The sequence below is a fragment of the Enhydra lutris genome, unplaced genomic scaffold (assembly GCF_002288905.1).
Source record: "Enhydra lutris kenyoni isolate GAN:26980312 unplaced genomic scaffold, ASM228890v2 scaffoldscaffold22, whole genome shotgun sequence".
NCBI classification, from domain to species: Eukaryota; Metazoa; Chordata; class Mammalia; order Carnivora; family Mustelidae; genus Enhydra; species Enhydra lutris.
The window spans coordinates 43203976-43228944 of record NW_019154106.1 but is presented as its reverse complement, the minus strand read 5'-3'; the positions used below and the strand labels follow the sequence as shown (position 1 = coordinate 43228944).

General features: G+C 36.3%; 1 protein-coding gene across 5 annotated transcripts in view; it reads right to left on the bottom strand.

Moving 5' to 3' along the window:
• Window positions 1–24969, bottom strand: part of LOC111149639 (SRY-box 6) — a 655543-nt gene that overhangs the window by 169097 nt on the left and 461477 nt on the right. For 4 of the 5 annotated variants that reach the window (XM_022506832.1, XM_022506833.1, XM_022506829.1 and 1 more), the window contains one exon: window positions 6273–6393. In XM_022506832.1, the coding sequence (XP_022362540.1) occupies window positions 6273–6393 (121 nt within the window). Of the gene's footprint in view, window positions 1–6272; window positions 6397–24969 lie in introns of all 5 variants that reach the window. The other variant, XM_022506831.1, reaches the window with a different exon arrangement.

Sequence of the window (24969 nt, the reverse complement as noted above, 5' to 3'; positions counted from 1 at the left end):
AAGGATTATTCACCATGACAAGGCAGGATTTATCCCAGGAATGCAAAGGTGGCTCAAACACACACAAAAAGATCAATGTAATACATCACATTAATAGAGCAAAGGGGAAGAAAACCACATAATCATCTCAATTGATGCAGAAAGGGCATTTGACAAAATCCAACACCCTTTTAGGGTAAAAACTCTTAGAAATTTAGGAATAGAGGGGAAGTTCCTTAATATGATAAAGGATATTTATGAAAAGTCCACAGTTAACATCATATTCATGGTAAAAGACTGGAAAGCTTTCCCTCGGAGATCAGGAATGAGATAATGATGCTTGCTTTCACTGAGGCTATCCGACATTATCCTGGAAGTTCAAGCCAGCACTATTAGACAAGAAAGAAAAAGGAAAAGGAAGGGAAGGGAAGCGGAGGGGAGGGAAGGGAAGTGGAGGGGAGGGAAGGGAAGGGGAGGGAAGGGAAGGGGAGGGGAGGGAAGGGAAGGGGAGGGAAGGGAAGGGGAGGGGAGGGAAGGGAAGGGAAGGGAGATAGTAGAAGGAAGGGGAGAGAGAGAGAGGGACAGAGAGAGAGAAAGAGAAAAAGAAAGAAAGAAGGAGAGAGGGAGAGAGAGAAGTAAAGGAAGGGAGGGCAAAAGGAATCAAAGTTGGTAAGCAAAAGGTAAAACTATCTCTATATTTGCACATCACATGATCCTACATACAGAAAATTCCAAGGAATCCACAAGAAAGCTACTAGAGCTAATAACCAAATTTAGCAAAACCTGGCAATCTAGTAAAATTAACACACACAAATCATTTGTTTTTCTATATACCAGCAATGAATACTCCAAAAAAAATTTAAAAAGCATTTCTATTTATAATAGCATCTAAAATAATTGCATACTTAGGAATAAATCTAGCCAAAGAGGTGAAAGACTTGTACACTGAAAACTATATAACATTGCTGAAAAAAGAATTTATAAGATCTAAATTAATGAAAATGTTCATCAACAGGAAGACTTAACATTGTTAAGATAGCAATACTATCCAAAGCAATGAACAGATTCAGTGAAATATCTATCAAGATTCCAAAAGTTTTTATCACAAAAATGAAAAACCCAATCCTCAAACTTATATTGAATTGCAAGGGTCCCCAATAGCCAAAACAATCTTGAAAAGAATAAATTTGGAAGACTTATAATTCCTGACTTCAAAATTTACTACAAAGTTTTAGTAATTAAAATAGTATGATACTGGCATAAGAACGGATATACAGACCAAAGCAACAGAATAGAGGGCCCAGAAAAAAAGCCCTTACATATACGGTAGATTGATTTTGGGCAAGGGAGCCAGGAATATTCAATGAGGAGAGAATATCTTTTCAACAACTGGTGCTGGGAAAACTGGATATGCACATGCAAAAGAATAAATAACATATAAAAATTAACTAAATGGATCAAAGACCTAAACTTAAGTACTAACACTATAAAACTCTAAGAAGAAAACACAGGAGTAAATCTTTGTATTTGGCAACAATTGCATGGATAGGATAACAAAAGCACAAGCCAAAAGAAAAAAATATAAATTGGGAGTGCTTCAAAATTAAAAACTTTTGTGCATCAAAAGACACTATTGAGTAAGTGAAAAGGCAACCTAAGAACAGAAGGAAATATTTGCAAATCATATATCTGATAAGGGATTAATATCTAGAATATATAAAGAACTCTTGAAACTCAATAACAAAAACAGTTTAATTAAAAACTGAACATAATAATAAAAAAAAACACTAAGCAAAGTACTTTCTCCAAGAAATTTATACAAATTTCCAATAAGCGCATGAAAAGATGCTCAAAATGATTAATCATTAGGGAAATGAAAATCAAAACCACAATGAGATACTAGTTCACATCTACCAGGATGGCTATAATTTCTTTGAAGAAGTTGGAAAGTAACAAGTATTGGTGAGGATGTGAAGAGACTGTAACACTTAGATTACTGGTGGGAGGATAAAAGGCAGAACCTCTGTAGAAAACAGTTTGGCAGTTTCTCTGAAAGTTACACACAGCTACCATATGACCCAACAATTCTGCTCCTACACAAATATCCTAAAGAACTGAAAGCAAGGACTCAAACGGATATTTGTATATCAATGTTCACAGCAGCATTATTCACAATAACCAAAATGTGGAAACAACCCAAGTGTCTATCAACAGATGAATGGATAAGCAAACTGCCTATCCACATAATACATTATATATATATATATACATATAGACACACACATACATATATATAGATATTGACATACATACACAAGGGGATATTATTCAGCCATAAAAAGAATGAATTTTGGATATATATTGCAATATGGATGGACCTTGAAAACATTATGATTAGTGAAATATGCTAGACATAGAAAAACAAGTAATGTATGATCTTACTTTCATTTACATGAACTATCTGGAATAGGCAAATTCATAGAGAAAGATAGTAGAATAGAGGTTACTAGGGGATAGGGAGAATTATCATTTAATGGACACAAAGTTTCCATTGTAGATGATTAAAAGTTTTGGGTATAAATAGTAGTGATGCTTACACAACATTGCAAATGTATTAATGTCACTGAATTGCACTTTTATAAATAGTTAAAATATTGGGTATTATGCTATGTATATTTCACCAGAATTTTTTATAAAAGAAGCACTAGGTATACTTGTAAAATTATTTTTGTTTTCAGGCAGAGGGATAATATATCTCAGTCCAATGCTCAGTTTTTGGACATTTCTAATGAATAAGGATGTAGTTTAATATTGTTAAATTTATAGTTTCACGGTCAGACTTTACCCCTAAACCTAGTGCCTTAGAATTTTCAAAGAACTTACATATATTGTAACAAATTTAATCTTCACACTCACACCAAGCAGTAGGCATATTTTTTAGATAACAAAAATGTGAGGCTCAGCAAGGCTAAATGACATGTTCAAGTAAGAATTACATAAAATAATCCATGTAAAATATTTAACACAGTGTTTGGCACAGAGCAACTTATTCAGGAGGCTTTAGCTATTATATTATAATAACAAGTGGGTGGAAAGCCAGGGGCAGGCAGAGATCCTATTCCCAGAATCCCCAAGGAAGCCAAGGGGACTACTCCAGCAGCAATTTTAAAAATCCGAACTATACTCAGTCCATGGGTCAGCTGCACCATCCCTGGCACATGAAGGAGGTTATCCATTATTTTTATTTTATAGCCAATTCAATCCTGTTTTACATACACACTGCCAGCTATGAAAGAGGCTTACTCTTTTAATTTTCTCAAACATAGGTGCTTAAACACATTTTTCTTGACCCGGATTGCTGCATCTCTGTTTCATGATCTGAAAGAGCACTAAGCAACCCAACTTCTGTGGTGTATGTTCTGGGCCCTGCCTAGAATGATGTGTCTAATTAAAGAGTCAGTTAAAAAAAAAAAAAGAGTTAAAACTCAATAAAGCTATGTCTACAGATATTAATCTGATAGATAGTCCCCCTGAAACTGCACAATCCCTAGGTCATATGGCTTCTCAGCAACCCACCAAAGTGGGAGTACTTGTTTGGCGTTCACTGCACACCAGGACCCTATTATGCCCAGAGCAATGTGTAAAATTATCTGAAGGGAAGAAGGACTGTAGCCCTAAGTATATTTGTTCAGACTGTCCTAATCATTGATTCAGAAACAGTCAACTTTGACATGAACATCACCCTCAGATAGCCCGTGCTTCCTAGAAATCACGACAATTATTCAATCAGCTGAAGGCACAAACACTATGGGATTGTTTCAGGTTATGGGAAGGTGGAAAAGAGCAAAGAGAGCCATTTATTTTGTAATTTATAAAGATCAAAATTGTGATTGCTCATCCTCTTGTCCAGGGGACCAAAATATAAGGTTATACCACCACTTCACATCTTTTATATGTGACAGAACTACTCTCTTCTAAAAATTTAATCATCATTTCACATGTATTTCAAATGAAATTATCACAGATCAGTTTGGAGCAAAAAATTTTCCTAGTCCAGACTCCAGTCCAACACGATTCTACTCCTCCAGTTCATGTGAAGGACAGAAACACCACATAGATTAAGTCACCCAAGTATGTAATTTCTCTGCTAATTGCATAAGAATAAATAATTTTAATCTTTTAAAATATAATTTGGATATACTATAAAACCCGGATCAGCCAAAATATTAAGAATTTAGAATTCTGTTTAATAAAATCCTCTGATATAACTTAGGGGCCACCAGAAAATAATTTATTTTATCAGCCTTGCTTGTGATTAAAAATTGTCCTACATGCCCAGATCCTTGTCATGCTTTAACCAACAGGTTTTAGCCGCCATAATCACACATAATCCTGCTATCCCTGAACACTACTGTATGCTGCACATATGTTGTCCAACAGAGATAACACTTATGGGCACCACTCTCCCAATCTCCATATTCTCCTTAGTTACTTAATACGGTCTCATCAGTGCCATGTGAGAAGAATTCTTTTAAAAGTGGTCCAAATTCATTAACTATATAACAATACATTTCCCCATGAAAAATGGCATTATTGTTTTAACAAAATTAGGTAACAGGTCAACTATGTCACTGTTAACGTGCAGTAGAAAATAAGGCTCATCCCTGATTTTTAAATGTGAAGCGTTTTAAATTTTAGAAGCACTGAAATTAAAGAAAGGTTTTCTACAGATGAAAAAGTTTCTAAGACTGGTAGAGGGATGACAACTCGGATTCAGGGTAAACAAGTAAATTGAGCTTACATCAATGTTCCAGAGGAAGTCAAGATGGAGAAATAGTTCAGAACTGCTTAGAGAGATCAGGGAAGGACCGAACCACTGCATTGACAGAAACATAGTCTCTGACAAAATATACTCCTGTCCTTAATATGGGTACCAATTTTATAAGGAATATACCTTGCTCTAAAAATCCTGCTTTAGAAAAATCAAAATCTGACAGGTTAAACAATAAAATTTTCTTTTATTCAGGTATCCCAAAATCTTTGGTAAAACCAGACCTGACTAATTTGCATCTGAAGAATTTTCAAAGTCAGTCCTTAAAATGAGCCAATTCCTTAATATCTCTTTTTCTTGAAACCTGTGAGTTCTGACAGGCATCCTACCTTTTCTCACAAGAAAGGTAGACATCTAGCAAATGCAAAAGAGTAATTGATAGCAATAAGCAATTAAAATAGATGTTAAAATTCACTAGGTTTGTTTTTAGGCTACTTAGTAAGCTTCCTTACTGAGGATTTCAGTAAAGTGATTTAGATTTTATTATTACTTTAAGCACATTAAAAGGCCTTTGTTCACTTTATAAACCCTCTACACGAAACTGCTGCACTCAGATTTGTTGTACTCGGATTTGGTGGTTAATATATCAGGTTAATATGTTAAAAAGAACTTGACACGGAAATTATTAATGAGTAGAACAAGGTCACTACTTCTGAGCTGAGGTCACTTACAAAGAATGCACAAATGAAATTAAGGTTGACTTTATTTACTTGACTATCTTCTTACATTGGATTCCTTTGGCAACATATCTTTAAACATTTAAAGCCCTGTTTACAAGGAGGCTCTGAAAGAAACTTCAAACCATTATGTCCCTAATTGAATTCCCCAGGAGTCCAGTAAACTCAGAGGAATAAAGAAAAATCATAACATTTGCTAAATCATCTCAAAACATATTTCACTGCAAGGTTATGTGACCTGTTTCTGAGGTTCAAAGATGAATGAGAAAAATACTACTAAATGCTTCATTATTTACACTCAAATCCAAAGGTAGCTTACCTATTAGCAGCAAGCTAATTAAATCAGTCCTGTTTTAACTTTTCTTCCAGGAGAAACCAGACAACAAACAACAGTAACATTTGATAGTTTGTGTGACTACTGTCCCAGAGCACGAAAGCTCCCAAGAGGAGGAGGAAAGGGTCTTTAACCAAAGACAATTATTGACAGTGAAGGTATGAGAGAGAGCTGACAAAAACCTGTGGTCCCCAGGGAAAGTAGCATTCTATCTGTGAATTCAGAACAAACCAAGTGAAAAAAGAGAATACAAAAGTTTTTAGCAACCAATGAGTTTCTGAATGTGCCCCCTTCCCAATTAACGTCCCAATTCGAATTTTATGTGAAAATCAGCTTTTGTGATCTTTTTATTCATAGTTCCTTTGTATGCTCCTGTTTTTGTTGTGACTACTAAGCAAAAACACGGGGATCTGAGCATTTCCAAAAGAATGTTAAATTCCTCTCTACTTACCTGGTTTGTATGTTATTCCAGGGGGGAAGAGGAAGCCCTGCTGGGCGGCAGCGGCTGCTGCCAGGGTCCGCTGGTCATGTGGAAAAATTGGGATCATGAGCGGAGGCATGTGACCCTGAACCTGCTAAACAGAAGAGAGCCTATGATCAGACAGAGAGCAAATGTGTGCCAAGAAGTATTTGTTTTTCACTCCTGCCGCTGTGCTGGTACCCAAACAGCCACCCACTTCCGACCTCATTCCAGATCTGCTCCCTGAGAAAATGCAGGTGAAAGTTACCAAGTCCCTGTTCTTAGATCCCATTAGCACTCCAAGGACACAACCTCATTGCAAATTTGCCTCATCCCTGCTTCCACCAAATCCTGGTGAATGCTTTTCTTTTCTCTTGACTGTGTTCTTTTTTCCTTTTTTTTTTTTTTTTTTTTAAACAAAACAACCGGAAGAAATGTTTGTTCGTACACCGTGCAATATTGAAAGGTTTTGCCCTTTCACCTGCTTTGCATTCTGCCTTTTATTTGGGAAACAGGATTTAGTATCCTTGGTCAGAAAATAATGTCTAATTGTTATATATTCCCAAAGCGGCATCTCCCCAGTTTAGGTGTCTTATTTCAAAGCCTTGCCGCATTATGTTAAACATATAGCTCCTCAGATTTAGGGCTACTACATCTTGGCTCCCAATTAAACTAATATTCTTTGCCATACACACCTCGATGTAACATATAAATTGCTTGTCTGGCTTAGCGGTTTTACAGCTTTATGTACTACCATGTGGCTCAGTAATTACGGAGTTGTATTCAGAGAGCATTTCATAATAAATCCTACTATATCAAATTTCATTTGACCTCAATAAATGTATCAAAGAGCACAGAAATGCAAAATAGAAAATCTTCACTCTATATCAGTGTTTGTATTCTAGATAAAGAAAATAAGAGCTATGACAAAATCATGCCTGTGAAATCACATTTTAATTCCCTAGCTCTCCCTTTTTTACTTGATGCATGCTACCCTGATTCCAGGAGAGCATCACAGGAAGGTTTTGTCCTGGATTTTAGTGCATGATTTTATAGGCTGAACTATAGGACTTTTGTTCTTTAAAGATCAAAACTAGGATGTCCTCACAGAAGTGATTTTTAAGTTCAAACTGGGTCTTTGGGCTCTTTGCTCATATTAAAAAAAAAAAAAAACTGCCTTATATCCTGTTTAAGATATAAACATTTACCAATAATTCTACCAACCCCAAGCCCTTCCCCCATTTAAATTCTTAAAATTTCTCTTTAGGCAAAATTCCGTATACTGGCCGATGACCCTGTTTAAATAGTGCCAACTTGCCTTGTCCTGTCCCTGTTCCCTCCACAGCCAGGGACATGGTGCAAAAATGCTTCTGTGTGGGTCTAAGAGGTTTCATTTACCAACAGTTTTTCTCTAGGGAAAGCCCTAAGATGTGGGTTAATAAAGGGCAAGCAAAAAATAAACACTTTACAGTATTTTTCTGAATTCATTTCTCAGGAAAATCAACTTATAATAAAAAGGTCTTTGTGCAATTACTACCTTGCCAGTGGGGCGTGAAAGAAACTAGCTTTGGGCAGCTATTTCTACCATTTTAGCTGAGGTAAGCCCGAGTTTTGTACGTGAGAGTACAAACTTAGCCTGCGTAAATTGGAGCTGATCCCCTTGTGCCCGGGTCTTGCCTTTAACCCTGAAGAAAAGCACTAGGTTTGCTGTTCAACTCCAGCTTGCTGTGACCTGATGCAAACCTGAGATGTCGAAGAGGAGGGCACTGTTCTATGTCAGAAAATAAAACAGTCTTTCTTGTAGGTGACTGCTGTTCAGTGCAAGAGTAGATCAAAGGAAATCATTTCATTTACTTCTAGACATATGGTTCCTAGCATGGACCTAGAACAGCACAGACGCCTCATGCTCTAAAGGTGAACAAGAAAGTGAGAAGTCTAGGCATCGTATTTATTTATTCTTTCCTTCTTTTTAATGAACAATTATTAAGTTATTCTTCCATGCTACGGATCTTGAGAAGTAGCTGAAAAAATGGGGGTTATTTAGCTTGGAAGAGAGAAGATACAAGGTTATCTTCGTGCAGCAAAAGAAGCAGATTAAGTCTGAGCGGTTAACAAGGGCGGAACAAGACTCAGAAGAAAAAGATTTTAGGGGAGCTAAATGTAAAGAAGAACTTTCTAAAAATTAGTTATTCAACAAGCACTCCGATTAAAGAGGTCCTGCGTGTCATTTCCCCAGAGGTGGTCAAGGAAAGGCTGTGTACCCGTAGGGTGGAGATACTTCAGAGGGTAACATAACTAAAACCCTGACTAGATAATGACCTCCAGAGTCTGTTCCACTTTATGATTCTGTTGTTTTGCAAACTCAGCATTAAGAAGATAATATGATGTAGTCATTCCTTTATTCATTCGTTCATCACACATTTGTCCAGAATCTACCATGTCTACAAAGGCTTTGCTGTCAAACATCTCGGAGCTTAAATCTATACACTGCCATTTGCTTGGCCATGTGATCATGAACAGTTACTTAACCTTTCTGTAGTCTGAGCCTATTGCTTCATGTAAAAGCTAATGATACTACCTTATGCAGTTATTGTGAGGATTAAAGAGAACAGAAAGTAACACTTGTGGCACAGTGACTGGCAAAGAACAGGCACTCGGGAAATGTTAGAGCCTTGTTTTTTTCTTACGATAGTTTGCATATGCAGTTCTAGAAAATAATCAAATTACTGAAAAGAAAAAAAAAAAGAGAGAGAGAGAGAAGAAATAGTGGCTCTTCCCCATAACTCTACTTTGAAAAAGAAAACATGAACCAGCAAAATAATTCAGTTTGACAGGCAGAGAATTGTCATGTTTTTAGCAGAAACCAGGCCTCACAGAGCATTAACCCGTCCCAAGTGTCTAGAAAACCATGAAAAAGAAGAGATAAGACTACAAGGATCATGTGAAGATGGAATTTGGGAACTTTACTACTATTCATTATATAGACTCTTGGGATGAAAACATAATTTTACTTCTACACTGATGCCCAAGATCTTCAGAACATGAGACAACATAAAGGGATCAATGGCAACAAAGCATCAGATCTTGATTCCTGAACTTTGGTGTCTGAAGATATTTCTTTTGTAACTAGCTGTGTACATGAGATAACTAAGTGAACCATCTAGGGTCGCCTTCAATGCTGAAGAGCTGTAGGTGTTTCATATTAACATCAGTTGTAAGAATTTAGAGAAGTTCTTTTCCAGTCATCACACTCTACAAAGTAGGATATGTTAGAAATTTTCAATGCTAAACATGAATTCAGAGGCGGTTTCAATAAGTTGCAGGATAAAGTAAGTAAGAAGGGGGGCAGAAGACATTGTGAAAGCAATAGCGAGGATAAAATCAGAGTTGGAACAGAGCTTCGAGTTGATCTAGCCTAGTAGTTTTCAAAGGATGGAACATGACCAGTAACATCAGCAAGGATGGAGAATGTCATAAAAGCAAATTTTCAGACCCACCCCAGATCTATGAATCAGAAACTCTGGGAGCTGGGTCCAACAATCTAATATTTAGACTAAAATTTAATCCAGGGCAGTGACTCTCAAACTTTAGTGTGAATCCAGTTCTGCCAGAGGGCTTGTTAAAACAAAGACTGGCGGGCCCTACCCTCTACCCTCAGAGCCTCTAAACCAGTAGATCTAGGTGGGATCTGAGAGGGTACTTTCCTGGCCAGTACCCAGGTAAACTTGGTGCTGCTGATCCAGGGACCACTCTCTGAGAATCACTAATCTAATTCAAACCTCACAATTTACACATAGGGAAACAGGTAGCTAGAGAAACTAAAAGACATGGCCTAAGATCACAGTGCCTATGACAGGGCTGGATCTGGAACCCAGAACTGCTCATTACTCCGACCAGTGCTTTTTCCACTACATCAGATGGACTTCAGTGATAGAAAAGAGAACACACATGCTCTTTGGGAGTCTGCAGCCAAAAACGACTTTCTATTTCAGAGTTGTATTGCTGGGGTACAGATAGTATGTTGCTCAGTTTCAGTTTGTTCCTTCTTCTCTCTTATTTTGTACTCAGAAAATTTTGATCACAAATCTACTGTCATCAGTTTCAATAACTTATTATAATACAGCTATTAGCAGTGATCATTTAGCTCTGATTGATAAAATTGCCCTTAACTTATTTTAAGTAAAACAAGGATGTGAAAAATCAAAGTGTCCCTTATGAAGGACAAGCCAAGATACCCAGTAGCAATTAGAATTTAGGCCAAGGGAAGATGATGAAGTGCTCCTCTTGTAACTCTAATTACGGACGTAATAATAGTGATGATGATGGTGATGATAATCATCCTCTTCATCACAGCCACTGATATTTTCCAGTATTTCCTATATATCAAGCACTGAGAAAGTGATTTACATGATCTGTCTCATGTAATCCTCAAAAGTCTATGAAATATTTACTATTATTCTCCTCATTCACCTAATGAGGACAAAATCTTGAGAGGCTCAGTAACTCAGCCAACCGAATAGAGCCATGTTCAAGTCCAGGTTTGTCAGGCTCGAAGTCTATACTTTTAAGTGCCGTATTATATTAACCATCAAGTCATCTTTTGCTAGGCAGACCTAAATGAGAGAAGGAATATAATTCTTTATAATAATGGGGCACCTGGGTGGCTCAGTTGTTAAGCATCTGCCTTCGGCTCGGGTCATGATCCCAGAGTCCTGGGATCGAGCCCCATATCAGGCTCTCTGCTCCGAGGGGAGCCTGCTTCTCCCTCTCCCCGCCGACTGCCACTCCCCTACTTGTGCTTGCTCTATCAAATAAATAAATCTTAAAAAAAAAAAAATTCTTTATAATAACAATTGACTGGAAGTTTTATAAATATAATTGTAAATTTATATGCATTTGTAATAAATGATATAGAAAGATCCCATGAGTCCCCTCTCCTCAGTGGTAATAACTTGAAATACTGTAGTACCATATCACAACCGGGGGCCTGACATTGAGATAATCCAACCACTGTATTCAGATTTCCCCAGTGTGATATTATTTTAAAAGAATTATGTATCTTAAAAACTCACAAGGGTAATGGAAGTTTATGAATACTTCCAACTACCAGCTTTTATACAAAGCTGACCAGTATGGCCCAGTGCAAATAATATGAGAAGGAAGCCTATATTAAAGCAACAACTTCCCCCTTTCGTAGATTTCCATTTATTGTACTTAACAGAAAATTAATTGGAGGTGGTACAGGAATGGAAAGCAAGGACAAGGAAGGGAGGAGAGATAAGGAAAGAGGGCTTGATAGCCATACAAGAATCACATAAGCATCTAAAATATTCTCCTTCTGTGGAAGTTGTGAATTAAGTTTACTGCGCTGAGTATCAGGGCTTAGTGCAAACAAAGAACTGTGATTATACAGAAAAGCCCCACCCTGCTCTGGAGAACATAAGCCTGCCTTTCCCCTTCCTTTCCATCGTCCTATTTTCCCATCTGATGACAGGCCAGGGAAGGCAGTCACATTGGAAACAGCAACTTCCAAAAATATTTTACTAAAGAATAGAAACTAATAGAATTCCCCTCATTCCATCAAAGAATGACCAGTCTCCACATGTCTTTTCCAAGAAGTTATCAACATTTCAAATAGCGTCTTCTTTTCTTGAAAGCGTAGCTTTCCCTTAGCACAAATTCAAAGATCCTTTCATTATTCCACAGATAGAACTGATGTGGTTAATACAAAGAGGAAAATCTGATGTGGCCAAAAATACATCTCTGAGCACGAAGCTGCATTATTTTTACTGCTTTGCAAGTCAGCACTAACAGGCTGGGTAACAAGAAACCAGGAACTCCCTCATAGGTGAAGCTTAGTCAGTGCGTCATGAAAGAAATGAACTGCGTGTACCAGAGCACAGTTGTCCATCAATTTTAAACTTCCACAATCCCTGACCAAAGTGTTACCCTTTTGGAGAGGGTGGGGGGAACACATACTTCATCAAACAGGCCACATGCCCAGAAATTTTAATTGCTTGGTGTTCCACACATCTTTCAGACCATCAAGACAGCAGCAGATGCGCGTGAAACACTCCGGTTCTGTCTCTTCCTATTCGTAAAACAGCATTGTTGCCTCAACACTTATCCCCTTTGTTTTCTCTGCGCTAAGTTGTTGATGATGCCATTTTTTGCCATCTGCCCCAGAGCTTCATTAAAGATACATGAATGGGCTAACTGGCCTGATATCTTGTGAGGAACAGGTGCTATTGTTTGTCCCTGAAGACTTGTACTAAAGATATGACTCAGAATACTTGAGAAAGAGCATCTGCAGCAGTCAGTCAGAGAGCAACTTGGCAGAGACCCGGCTATGCGCTAATATGCAAACAGAGTGACACTCAGGGGGACTCATTTTCTCTTTCATGAAGATTTTTTAACTTTTTTGGTGATGGGAAATACGTATTTGTATTGAAAATCATGAGCACATTAATGTCTATTACTGAGTTAAAAACGGTGAGCAAGTCAAGATCATTTTAATGCTTATTTCTAGTAAATCGTTCCTTATGTGGTTTAATAGGAAAAAAGCTTCTTTAATCTGATGGAAGGAATGTTTCCACTGTTTGTAAATGAGGACAGAGAAAGGGAGACAGAGATAGAACATAGAGTGAGAAAGAGCAATCGGAGAGGGAGGAGGGACATGGAGGGGATTTCCTAAAGGCCCTGTTCTTTAGTGCAAAGAATAGCTGAGTCATTGGTATGAAGTGTTACCACTGTACAAGCCACAGTGTCTACAGTGAAAGAAATAAAGGACCCAGAAGGGTTTCATGAAAATCCTTCAAAGTCAGGGTGGTGTCTTCTTAGTACCAAAAAGTACATGTCAAACTGTACACAGATCTCAGTTAATTCTGGAGAGTGAGAAGGGGAAGGATCTCATTGACAGGATGAAATTCATGCCTTAACACAAACCCTTTTCCAACCCATTTTTGCCTAACATCTATCTAAAACATTGACTGTGTTCTGCCCTGCCTTCAAAAGCATGATGCAATAGTTAGCGTATTGAACTTCTTTTGGTTGGCCATAGTTGGAAGAACACAAAGGAGCCTCATATTGTATATGGCCTACTGCTTATTCATTAATTGTCAATTTGTTAGTTATCTTTCACCAAACAAATTGAGTGTCCTGAATGGCCTATGACATTTATATTTCCATATGCTCCAGAGCTATTATCACAAGGCTGAGGATATAGTAGTCACTTTGTGTCAACTAGTCAATGTGAGAACCAATTTTCTGAGCACCAATATACATAGAGTAGTTAATGGTATACCTATTCATACGTCAGTGAATGCAATCAATGATTTCTATTATTATCAAAAGTAATAATAATAAAGTGACTTAAAATAAACCTTGATATCACCTTGTTTCCTTTTCATTTGTCTTATTTAGCAGATCTCTGGGGCTGCTACAGCTAATAAAGGATAGCAAATCTTTGCTTATAGAGAATCTAGCTAGCTCTGGCAGGAGAAAAAGTCAACTTTCATCAGGAACAATTCTGGGACAAGAAAGAGTATTTGAGAACACAGAGTCCCATCTTTCCAGATGTTTCATGCCAACTTCCAATGGATACACATTGAACAAAAATGTAGCTTTGTTTTTGTTTGTGTGTGTGTTTGTTTGTTGATGGCAAAATATTCTGTCCCTTCCCCCCACATCTCTGTTTCTCTCTCTCTCAGGTCCCATGAGGATAGTACACAAAACCCCATTGCTAACATTCATCTTTAACATAGTGCAATTGCTGGGGCACCTGGGTGGCTCAGTGGATTAAAGCCTCTGCCTTCGGCTCAGGTCATGGTCTTAGGGTCCTGGGATCGAGCCCCGCATCGGGCTCTCCACTCAGCGGGGAGCCTGCTTCCCTTCCTCTCTCTCTCTACCTGCCTCTCTGCCTACTTATGATCTCTGTCAAATAAATATACATATATAGTGCAATTGCTTCCACGAACTTTACATACTAATGCCACCACTCTTTTCCAAAATTCTCACTAAGGGCCAAGAAGAACCCTGGAAAGGTAGAAGAAATTCAAGATATTATAGTTCAAAGACATCCTTTTAAAAACTCAGGCATTATTCTTTCAAACTCTAATGTTTTAGTTTAAACCTAAATGAAGAGCTAACTTCACTCTTATGATATATGCTTTTCTCTATGTATATTATGCTTTAATAAGAAGTTAATTTAAGAAAAAAAGAGAAAATAACTTCAGTAGTTAACTTGTCTTCACTCATTTACACTATTAAAGGTAGGTAATAAAATATCTAAAATATTCACAGGAGAAATAGAAAAGATATATCTTACCCCCAGCTTCACTATGTCCCCAAGCTCACTATCAAGAGAAAGACATGCAAACAAAGCATTCTTTTACTAGGTTGGTCTATAAGATAGTTGTTTTTAACTCCACATCACAGTCTAGCATTTTCCAGGTCCCTTCCTTGGTTACACAGGACAGAAACAATCACTGAGAGGAAGAAGAGCACAATTGAGTCCTATCTATCAAGTCAATAGTCCAAGTTTTAGAAATCTTCTTTAGGTTCTTATTCTGAGAGAAATGTTAATAGCCCTGAAAGAGTCAATCTTGTCCTTTGCATTAACACCTCTTTTTATATTCTCAGCATACTTGTACACGCCCACTTGATCTGCATTTTCTAAAATGGGCAAATATCTCATTAATCTACCAGGATCATCAGTAGTCAAATGTCATTATGTTATGCTTCACTCATTTGTACACTTCCTGCTTAAATACTGAATTTTCAAAGAAGAGAACATGGATTTAGCACTAACAAAATCATAATTCCTAGCATCTTTTACTTATCTCTCCCCTTATTCTCTGAAAGAAAGAGCTCCACATGTATAAGTTGACCTCTTACGCTCCCAAGAAACATGCTACTTCATAAAGGAAGTCCATGGTGCCTGTCTTTAATCAGCTATTCAGCAGCCACTTATCAAGCACCTAGCACTATCTGATGGTACTGTGCTAGGTAGGCACTGGGAATATAAAGGTGCCTTAGAGAAACCTATAGCCTTATTTTATCAGGTAGTGGTGTTAGGTTTGTTTTCACTTAATATGGTGGTACAAATCATCCAGTTTGTCAGCTTACTTTGGAACAGGGTCAACAGAGAAAAGAAAGGTATGCTTAAAAAGAAACCTAAATTACAACAAAAATTCCATTAGGTATCCTTCCATAGCCTTCCTATGGCCTATAACCTAGAAAAATTTTGAGAGTATTTATGAGGACAAAAGTCAGATTACTTTATAAAACGGATGATAAATGTTAATTAAATGTGTTTAAATTATCTTACTATGTTTTAAGAAACTCTCACCAGGAGGGAAGTAGAATATCCTGGCCATTGAGAAATTAATAAAACATGTTATGCAAAAGTAAAATTTATGATTCATTTGGAATTAGATATCTACCACCTTTTCAATCCATACAAATGCATAATCTTGTCAATTAAATATTATTGTTAAGGTCTAGTAGTATGTTAAAATCACTTTAAAGTGCAACTAAGGAAAATTCATGTGTGTTTATTACTCCTTAAGGATCTATTAGTGGGTATTTTATTCAGATTCGTGCTGTAAAATCTGCATAAACTCAGCATATTGTTATCCCCATGTGTGCATTTGTTTGGTTAAAGCAGAACAGCAAATCTCAATTTTTGCAACTTCTGGAAAAGTCAAGAGAACTAAAACAGTCTTAATTTTAATCAGATACAAACAGTTATCACTACAGAAGTGAAGAGTTGACTATTATGCAAATAGTCACAGTTAGTGGTCACCAGGCCATCACTGAAGACTGAGCTATTCAATTACTTTAGATATTTCCAAAGACTAGTGAAGATGAATGCTTCCTATCCACCCTGTCTTATTTCCACAGGAGTACGAAACATATTAGAGACTAATGATTGTTGTTCTCAAATGGAAACCCCATTAAATACACAATGATCAAAATGTTTGGCCAAGATGGAAATCAATTTTTTTCAAATTTTGTATAAATGCCATATAAATATTGTAACATTGTGAAGAATGTGGCATTCCTTTCTTTGTAACAACCAAATTCAGATATAAACCTTTCATAAACTTTTGACCTGTAATGAAGGCAATCTGGCTTTTACCCCTGAAGTATTTTACACAAGCTTATACTGTTAGCAATGACCAGAGTTCAATTATTAAATTCCTCCTCCAGAAATGCAAGTTTACATCTTAGACTACAGGTCTTGTTAAAATTATGCACAACTTAAAGGCAGGGACTTTGTATCTCCCCAGGGCTTAGTAAAAGACCCCTTCTTGCACAGAGTAGGGACTCAACAAATATTTGTAATATAAACGCATTAAAGAATTTTCATTCCTGTTATTTAAAAACTAAGTCACAAGAATTCTGATTTTTTAATCTTCTGAATCAATTCAAAGCCCTTTTATCATTTGCAATCCTCACTGAAGCAACAAAAATATGCATCTGTTTCAAACATACATCATCACAGCAATCTTTTCTTCTGGCATGCCATGGTCGGATTTTGAGGTCCACTAGTTGGTGTGAGAATGCAAAAATTGACTTATTAATTCATTTGAAAATATTTTTGAATGACTGAGCCTTCCTAGTATATCTGTTGAAACTCTTCTATAGAATAGAGAGGTCTCTAAGCTTTTTTAATAATTTCATCATCCTCAATTGTAATCCTTACTGACAGAGATGATAAGCTCTTCTCCCTGGAAGAGCCAAGAATACAGCTTTCCAAAATAATAATAAACAATGTTTGTTATATCACAGTGGACTGGTTATACAATATAGAATAAGTGACAGAAAAATATTTAAGCATCAGTTATCATGGGGAATAGAAGCAGTTTCATTTGAAGCCACAAGCCTGAGAAATAAGCAATGAACTCTGAACAGAACATAAATACGATGTCTAAGCTAATGACAGCTGGGGCTCAGCCATGGCAAGCTAACCTTCCCTAGAAGTATCAACAAGAGGGGCACCTGGGTAGCTCAGTTGGTTACGTGTCTGTCTGCCTTCTGCTCAGGTCATGGTCCCAGGGTCCTAGGATGGAGCCCCAGGTTGGCCTCCCTGCTCAGCAGGGGAGTCCACTTCTCCCTCTGCTCCTCCCCCTGTTCAAGCTCTCTCTCACTCTCTCCCTCACGTTCTCTCTCTCTCTCTCTCTCATAAGTAAATAAAAAATCTTAAAAAAAAAAAAAAAGAAGAAGAAGTATCAATGAGAAATGGAACCTGTATATGTAATTGGAGAGAGGGCCAGGGAGGCAAAATAAGGGGATGGTTATAAAGAAATGGATACTGAGTAAAAGCATAAATAATAACTATATCACAAATGAAATAAATTTCAGGTTTTCACTCTTTACCACACTCTAATCTTTTTAGCGGAAAAAGTTTATGACATGCAACTTCAATGTCATGTTGGAATATGACCTACAGCTCCTGACTGCTCTCAGCATTCACACTTCTACTCACACACACACACACACACACACATTTACACACACTTCTACACCTGCTACCCCAACTAAATGCTCAAGTGTGTCAACACTGAAAATGATGTAAGGATAAGCTAACATGTTGATTTAAATAGAGACATTTTCTCTATTTTTGTATTTTTATTTAGTACTATGTTCATATTAAATAATTTAGATACAATAAAGAAATGTTGCCATTAAAAAAGGTAAAGTCCAAAGTCCCTAGTCTAGTCTGGCATTGAAATCACCTGATAAGATGTTCTTAATGTGCCTCTCAGGGTTGTTTTCCTACTACCTTTACCATCTTTCCTATCTTGCTTTCTATAGCTTCTAAGTCTTTGTTCAAGCCATTTCTTCTCACTTACATAGAGAATGATCTTTCCTCTCATCTTTGCCTTCCCAAAGTTCAGTTCAAATTCAACCTCTCCAGGAAAATTCTCCAAGCATAAATTTCTTTCCCTCTGTCAAAATTTACCCTGCACATACTGTGTTGAATTTTTTAATGGTTTTCATTTCAATGTGACACTATTCTAGACACCAGAGACATAGGAATACACAAAATTCCCTACCACTATCTACTAGGGAAGACAAACAACATACAAATGAATGTGTATATGTATGTGTGTGTGTATATATGTATGTTTGTATACACACACATGAGCAACTATATAAAAATATAACAGATCATAATTGATGCTGTAGCTTAATTTTCTTTATATCTGGAAAGGAACAGAAACCCAGGCCCCAAAAGAAATGGGATGATATGCTGGTCCATTCAGGTCAACTAAAAAAAATAAGTAACAAGAATTCAAAAAGGAAAATAAATACATTGAATTTTCCAACATTCTTAAAGTAAGCAATCCTACTGAGAAATTATAATATTCCTTTATCCTCTATTTTACTGTATTAATTTTTACTACACTCCATCTAAAACACAGTATTATACATAGCCCTTGATGACATTTCTTAATAGTAAGCAAATAAAGAAGAAGAGCATTGTATGTCTTAGATTTAAAATTTTAGTCAATCTTTTGTACCATCAAAGAAATAAAGGTAGTATTAGATAGTTTTGTCCTAATCACAAGATGTTAAGAAAAAAGAAAAGAAAAAAAGAGAAATGAAATCTTTAAAATGAGAGAAATGAAAAGAAAAATATGAAAATATAAAGAGAGTAAAGAGAGAAGAGAAGAAAGAGAAGGAGGGAAGAAGCAAGCAAGCAAAGATATTGTGGACTTTCAAGAAAAGTAGTGCTGTCTTTTATATCCACAATTTTTATCTGATAACTGCTCACTCTGTCCCTTACACTTCAACAGATGAAAACTCCAAACCCCAGTATCTTAACTTATTTTATAAATATTTTGCAAAGATCAAAATGATATATGTAAGAATCTCTTCGCAAAAAAGAAATTGCTATGAAAACTTTAATTAAAAAGTTAATTACAGGGGCGCCTGGGTGGCTCAGTGGGTTGAGCCACTGCCTTCGGCTCAGGTCATGATCCCAGGTCCTGGGTTCAAGCCCCACATCGGGCTTTCTGCTCAGCAGGGAGCCTGCTTCCTCCTCTCTCTCTGCCTGCCTCTCTGCCTACTTGTGATTTCTCTCTGTCAAATAAATAAATAAAATCTTTAAAAAAAAAAAAAAAAAAAAAAAGTTAATTACAGGGGCGCCTGGGTGGCTCAGTGGGTTAAGCCACTGCCTTCGGCTCAGGTCATGATCTCAGAGTCCTGGGATCGAGCCCCGCATCGGGCTCTCTGCTCGGCAGGGAGCCTGCTTCCTCCTCTCTCTCTGCCTGCCTCTCTCCCTACTTATGATCTCTCTGTCAAATAAATAAATAAAATCTTTAAAAAAAAAAAAAAGTTAATTACAGGGGCACCTGGGTGGCTCAGTGGTTAAGCATCTGCCTTCAGCTCAGGTCATGGTCCCAGGGTCCTGGGATCCAGCCCCACATTGGGCTCCCTGCTCAGTGGGAAACCTGTTTCTACCTCTCCCACTCCCCCTACTTGTATTCCCTCTCTTGCTGTCTCTCTGTCAAATAAATAAAAGTCTTCTTAAAAAGTTAATTATATTACAATAACATCAAGACCTATAAAATAGGAATAAATTTAATTAAGGAGGTAAAAGGTCTCTACTGAAAACTACAAGACATCAATGAAAGAAATCAAAGACACAAATAAATGGAAAGTTATCCCATGTTTATGGATTGAAAGAATTAATATTGTTAAAATGTCAATACTACCTAAAGCCATCTACAGACTCAATGCAATCCCTATCAAGATTTCAGTGGCATTTTTTAACAGAAGTAGAAAAAACACTCTTAAAATTTACACAGGCCCACAAAAGACCTCAAAGGCCAATGGAATCCTGAGAAAGAACAAAGCAGCAGGTACCACATTTCCTGATTTCAAGATATACTATAAAGCCCTAGTCATCAAAAGAGTATGGTAATGGCATAAAAACAGACACACAGACCAAGGGAACAGAACTGATAGCCTAGAAATAAACTTAAGCATATACAATCAACTAATATGTGACAAGGGAGCCAAAAATATTCAATGGAGCAAAGACAGTCTCTTCAATAAATGGTGATGGTATAACTGGATACTTGCATGTAAAAGAACAAAACAAAACAAAAGACCCATATCATACACCACTCACAAAAATTAACTTGAAATGAATTAAAGACTTAAATGTAAGATCTGAAGCCATGAAACGCCTAGAAGAAAATGTAGGAGTAAAACTCCTTGACATGGGTCTTGGTAATGAGTTTTTGGAATGACACCTAAAGCATAGGCAACAAAATAAAAAATAAAGTAGGACTATATCAAACTAAAAATCTTCTGCACAGCAAAAGAAACCACCAACAAAAAGAAAAGATAACCTGTGGGATAGGAAAAAATATTTGCAAAACATATATCTGGTAAGGGGTCAATATTCAAAATATATAAAGAACTGACAGAGTCAATAGCAAACAAAACAAAACACAACCCAAAACCTTATTAAAAAATGGACAAAGGGGGCACCTGGGTGGCCCAGGGGTTAAAGCCTCTGCCTTCGGCTCAGGTCATGATCCCAGAGTCCTGGGATCAAGCCCCGCATCGGACTCTCTGCTCAGCAGGGAGCCTGCTTCTCTCTCTCTCTCTGCCTGCCTCTCTGCCTACTTGTGATCTCTGTCTAATAAATAAATAAATAAATCTTTAAAAAAAAAAAAAAATGGACAAAGTACCTAAATAGACATTTCTCCAAAGAAGATATTTGAAAAGCCAACATGTGCATGAAAAAATGCTCAATATCATTTGTCATTACGGAAATGCAAATTAAAACTACATTGAAATATCACCTTATGCCTATTAGAATGGCCATTATCAAAAAGACAAAAGATAACACATGCTGATGTGGATGTGGAGCAAAGGAAACCTTCATGCACTGTTAGTGGAAATTTAAATAGGTACAACCACTATGAAAAACAGTATGGAAGGTTCTCAAAAAATTCAAAATAGAATGCTCATATGATTTGGCAATTCCATTTCTTGAAAATATATCCAAAGGGAATGAAAGCACTAACTTGGAAAAATATCTGCATCGCATGTTCCCAGCAGCATTATTTACAACAACCAAGACATGGAAACAACTTACATCCACTGATGAATGAATGGATAAAGAAGTTGTGGCATATATGTAGTATGGAATATTATTCAGCCTTAAAAAAAAAAAAAAAAAAAAAAAGAAGGGAATTCTGCCATTTGCAACAACATGTATGGACCCTGAAGGCATTATGCTAAGTGCAATAAGCCAGACAGAGAAAAGAAAGACAAATACGATCTCATATGTGGAAGCTAAAAAACGAAACAAGACAAATCAAAAACTAAACTCAGGAAAAGAGACCAGACTTATGGTTATCAGAGATGGAGCTGGGGGAGTGGGAGAAACAGAGGAAGGTGGTCAAAACATAAAAACTTTCAGTTATAAGATAAATACTAGGGATGTAATGTACAGGAGGGCTACAGCTAACACTGTTGTATAATATACAGGAAAGCTGTTAAGAGAATAAATCCTAAGAGCTCTCATCACAAAGAGAAAAATACTTCTTTTCTTTCTTCTTTTCTTCTTTTTTTCTATCCATATGATAAAACAGATGTTAGTTGAACCTACTGTGGCAATTACTTTGCAATGTATGTAAATGAAACCATCATGCTGTATGTCTTAAACTTATACAGTGATGTATGTCAATCATTTCTCAGTAGAGCTGGAAAAAATTAATTATAAAAATTTTAATTAAATTAAGAGCATATATGTATTTTTAAACTTGAGAACTCATGAACTACTTTAAATTGGATTTAAACTGAAAATTGAAAAGTTGTGGATTTAGGTTGCTGACCAAGTTCGTATAAGTGCAAGGACAGATCAACCTATCAGTGTGCCCTACCATTAACTATTCATGACTTCGGAGACATGGGACTCAAAATAATATTACAATAACATAGAAATGTAGAAATAGATATTTTCTACAAACTAACTCAACCAATTTTGAGACAGTTCAACTTTATAAATTTCTGTGGATAATTATGTGACACAAAGAGAGAATGGGAACCCTCATAAATAAGAAATAGAAAGATAAATACATGTCCCATGATATGTGGGTCACATACAGTATCTATCCCTAGATTTAATTTTTGACTTTAGTGTGCACTACAAATAGAATTCCTAAAAATGTAGTTATAAATTTGTGAACAGGCATTTTCCAAAATCCTATTTATCACATCCACAATGATCTAGAATCATGATAATCTAAGCCATAGACATTTATTTTTAGTTCCACGTGACAACTCCCAAATATGAATGACATAAAGCCCAGCTTTCTCTTTAACTCCTCTTAATTTAACAATAAAAAAGGTCAGGTTAGCTCCTTTAAAACTGCACTATGATTGTAGTTTCCATGGTAGAATAAGGAGTTGAATTTACATAGAAATTATCAGCCAATAACAATAGGTCTTTGTCCAGCTGTGACTACTTCCCTCTTCTACAACCAGTCCTTATCTGGCTCAGGAAATGCCTGTTTTAACTGACAGGTAGGAGATTAAATCTACAGCTGCTGAAACACAATCTCAGCTCTGTTAGATAGGCTTTCATTGAAAAGCACTACAAACACATAATTTGTTTATGTTGTACCAGCAATCTCTGACAAAGCAGACTGTCTAGCTGAGACAAATGTGGTTAAACCCATTTATTGTATTATTTCTGCTACACAGAACAAGCTCTTAAAACGCAGAAACTAGACAAGGCACAAAGCTCTAGCTGTCTAAAGAAATCAAGAATAGATGACTTCTTGTTACACTAGCCCTTTTTACACAGAAAGCATGTTCTCCCCTGGAAAACATCTATTCCAATTTCTCTTTTAAGTGGGTGGTTCAATTATGTTTATGCTTTCAGTTTTTAAAGTTTCTTTTGTTTCTTTCAGCATAAACAGGCATAAAATCACCTAATCACTGAATATCTCTAGATTTAAGAACATGATGAATATTTATAGCAAGTGTTATATCACCTCCTCAAAAAAATACCCATCATGATAAATTCTACTGGCAATCCACCTTTTTTTGATATTTACTGCAAATTCTCATAATGTTATTTGATTTATGTCACTTGATTAAAAAAAAGGCTTTGCACTTTTAAAGAATATGAACAGTACTTTTTTTTTTTTTAATTAAGGAGTCATGCTCAGAGATACCTAATTTTATAAAATAAATGTCCAGGGGAGGTTTTAACAAGAACAGTAACAATGAAAGCTGCTAGTCAAGCCATGGAGTTCTTGCTCCAAATTAATAATAGGAATCAGAAATAAAATTGTCCCATATCTAAAATCTATTCTTTAGGAAAACTTATTTAATTCTAGCATTGAGTATTCTATCTATACATAAACTGTACAATTAAATATTAAAGTTTTGATCTATCTTTCCTAAATCCTAAAAGTTATAATCAATGATAATGAAACAACAGATGGTACACAATATGGTTTTAAAAATAGGAAAACAGATGCTATAACTCAAACTTGTCAAAAATTTTTAGGAAGAGTAGCATAATAAAATAAAGATTATAAAAAGCTATATTTGAAGCATGGCCAAAAGGATTATGGTTAGCCACTCTCAAACATGTCACCATTCCCTAAAATCTTACTTTATTTTTCCTTAATCATCATCATAAAAAAGGAAAGTGAGAAAATAATCTTCCAAGTTGGAACACATGTGCCACTTGGAACTCTGAGTTAGTCTTAAAATATAGAAAGTATGCAATAAACTAGCTGAATCCATGGGGTCTCCCTCAAACAGCATGGATAATGAGGGGAATCCATAACAGACATAAACAAACCCAGAAAGATGTCTAGACCCCACATCATTATGTATGATATATGCCCAAGATATATGGGCATATGTTTGAATGTTCAAGTTCAAACTTGGCTTCTATTAGACTGATTCAGTCACAGCATGGGGTTTCTTTAATAAACAAACCTTACTGTTAGAAAATATTGGGGACTCAAATCATGTATTATGCTCCAGCTAGTTAGAGATGTGGTGCTCTAATGCCCTATATCCCTTGAAGCTTTCTCACAACAGACTGTAAATAACAAAGAAAAACTACATCCTAAGAAAACATAAAGAAGTCTTCGATTTTTGCATTTCAAGTTGGAGCAAATACTACACAAAACAAGCATCTCAATATATGCTCAAGAATTTACCTTTCCCATTAAAAATTAGAAGTAAGTTTAACAATGTGGACCTTGGTTTTTTTTAATTCTCCGTAATTCTTAAGGATGCTGAATGCAGTCACATAAAATATGTAACCATCGTTATTTATCTCACTACAATAGGTTCTTTGCCATATTTGATATTTAGAGAGCCATTTTCATTTTAAACATAAATATAATAAGGACCAGAGAAGAGAAGTGGCTTGTCAGGGTCACAAAACTTGAGAACGGCTAATTCAAAGTTAAAAATAAGGTCTTGGGGCGCCTGGGTGGCTCAGTGGATTAAAAATAAGGTCTTTAGTTGCCAAATTTACTGATTTCACAAAATCATAAAATAAAAAGATTTTCAGGAATGAAAAAGATTTAGAGACTATATAATCCAGTAATTTTCTCCTGGTTAAGGAGCTCTAGTGAGTTTTTCAGAAATATATATGCTCCCTCTTTCTTTATCCAGAAACACT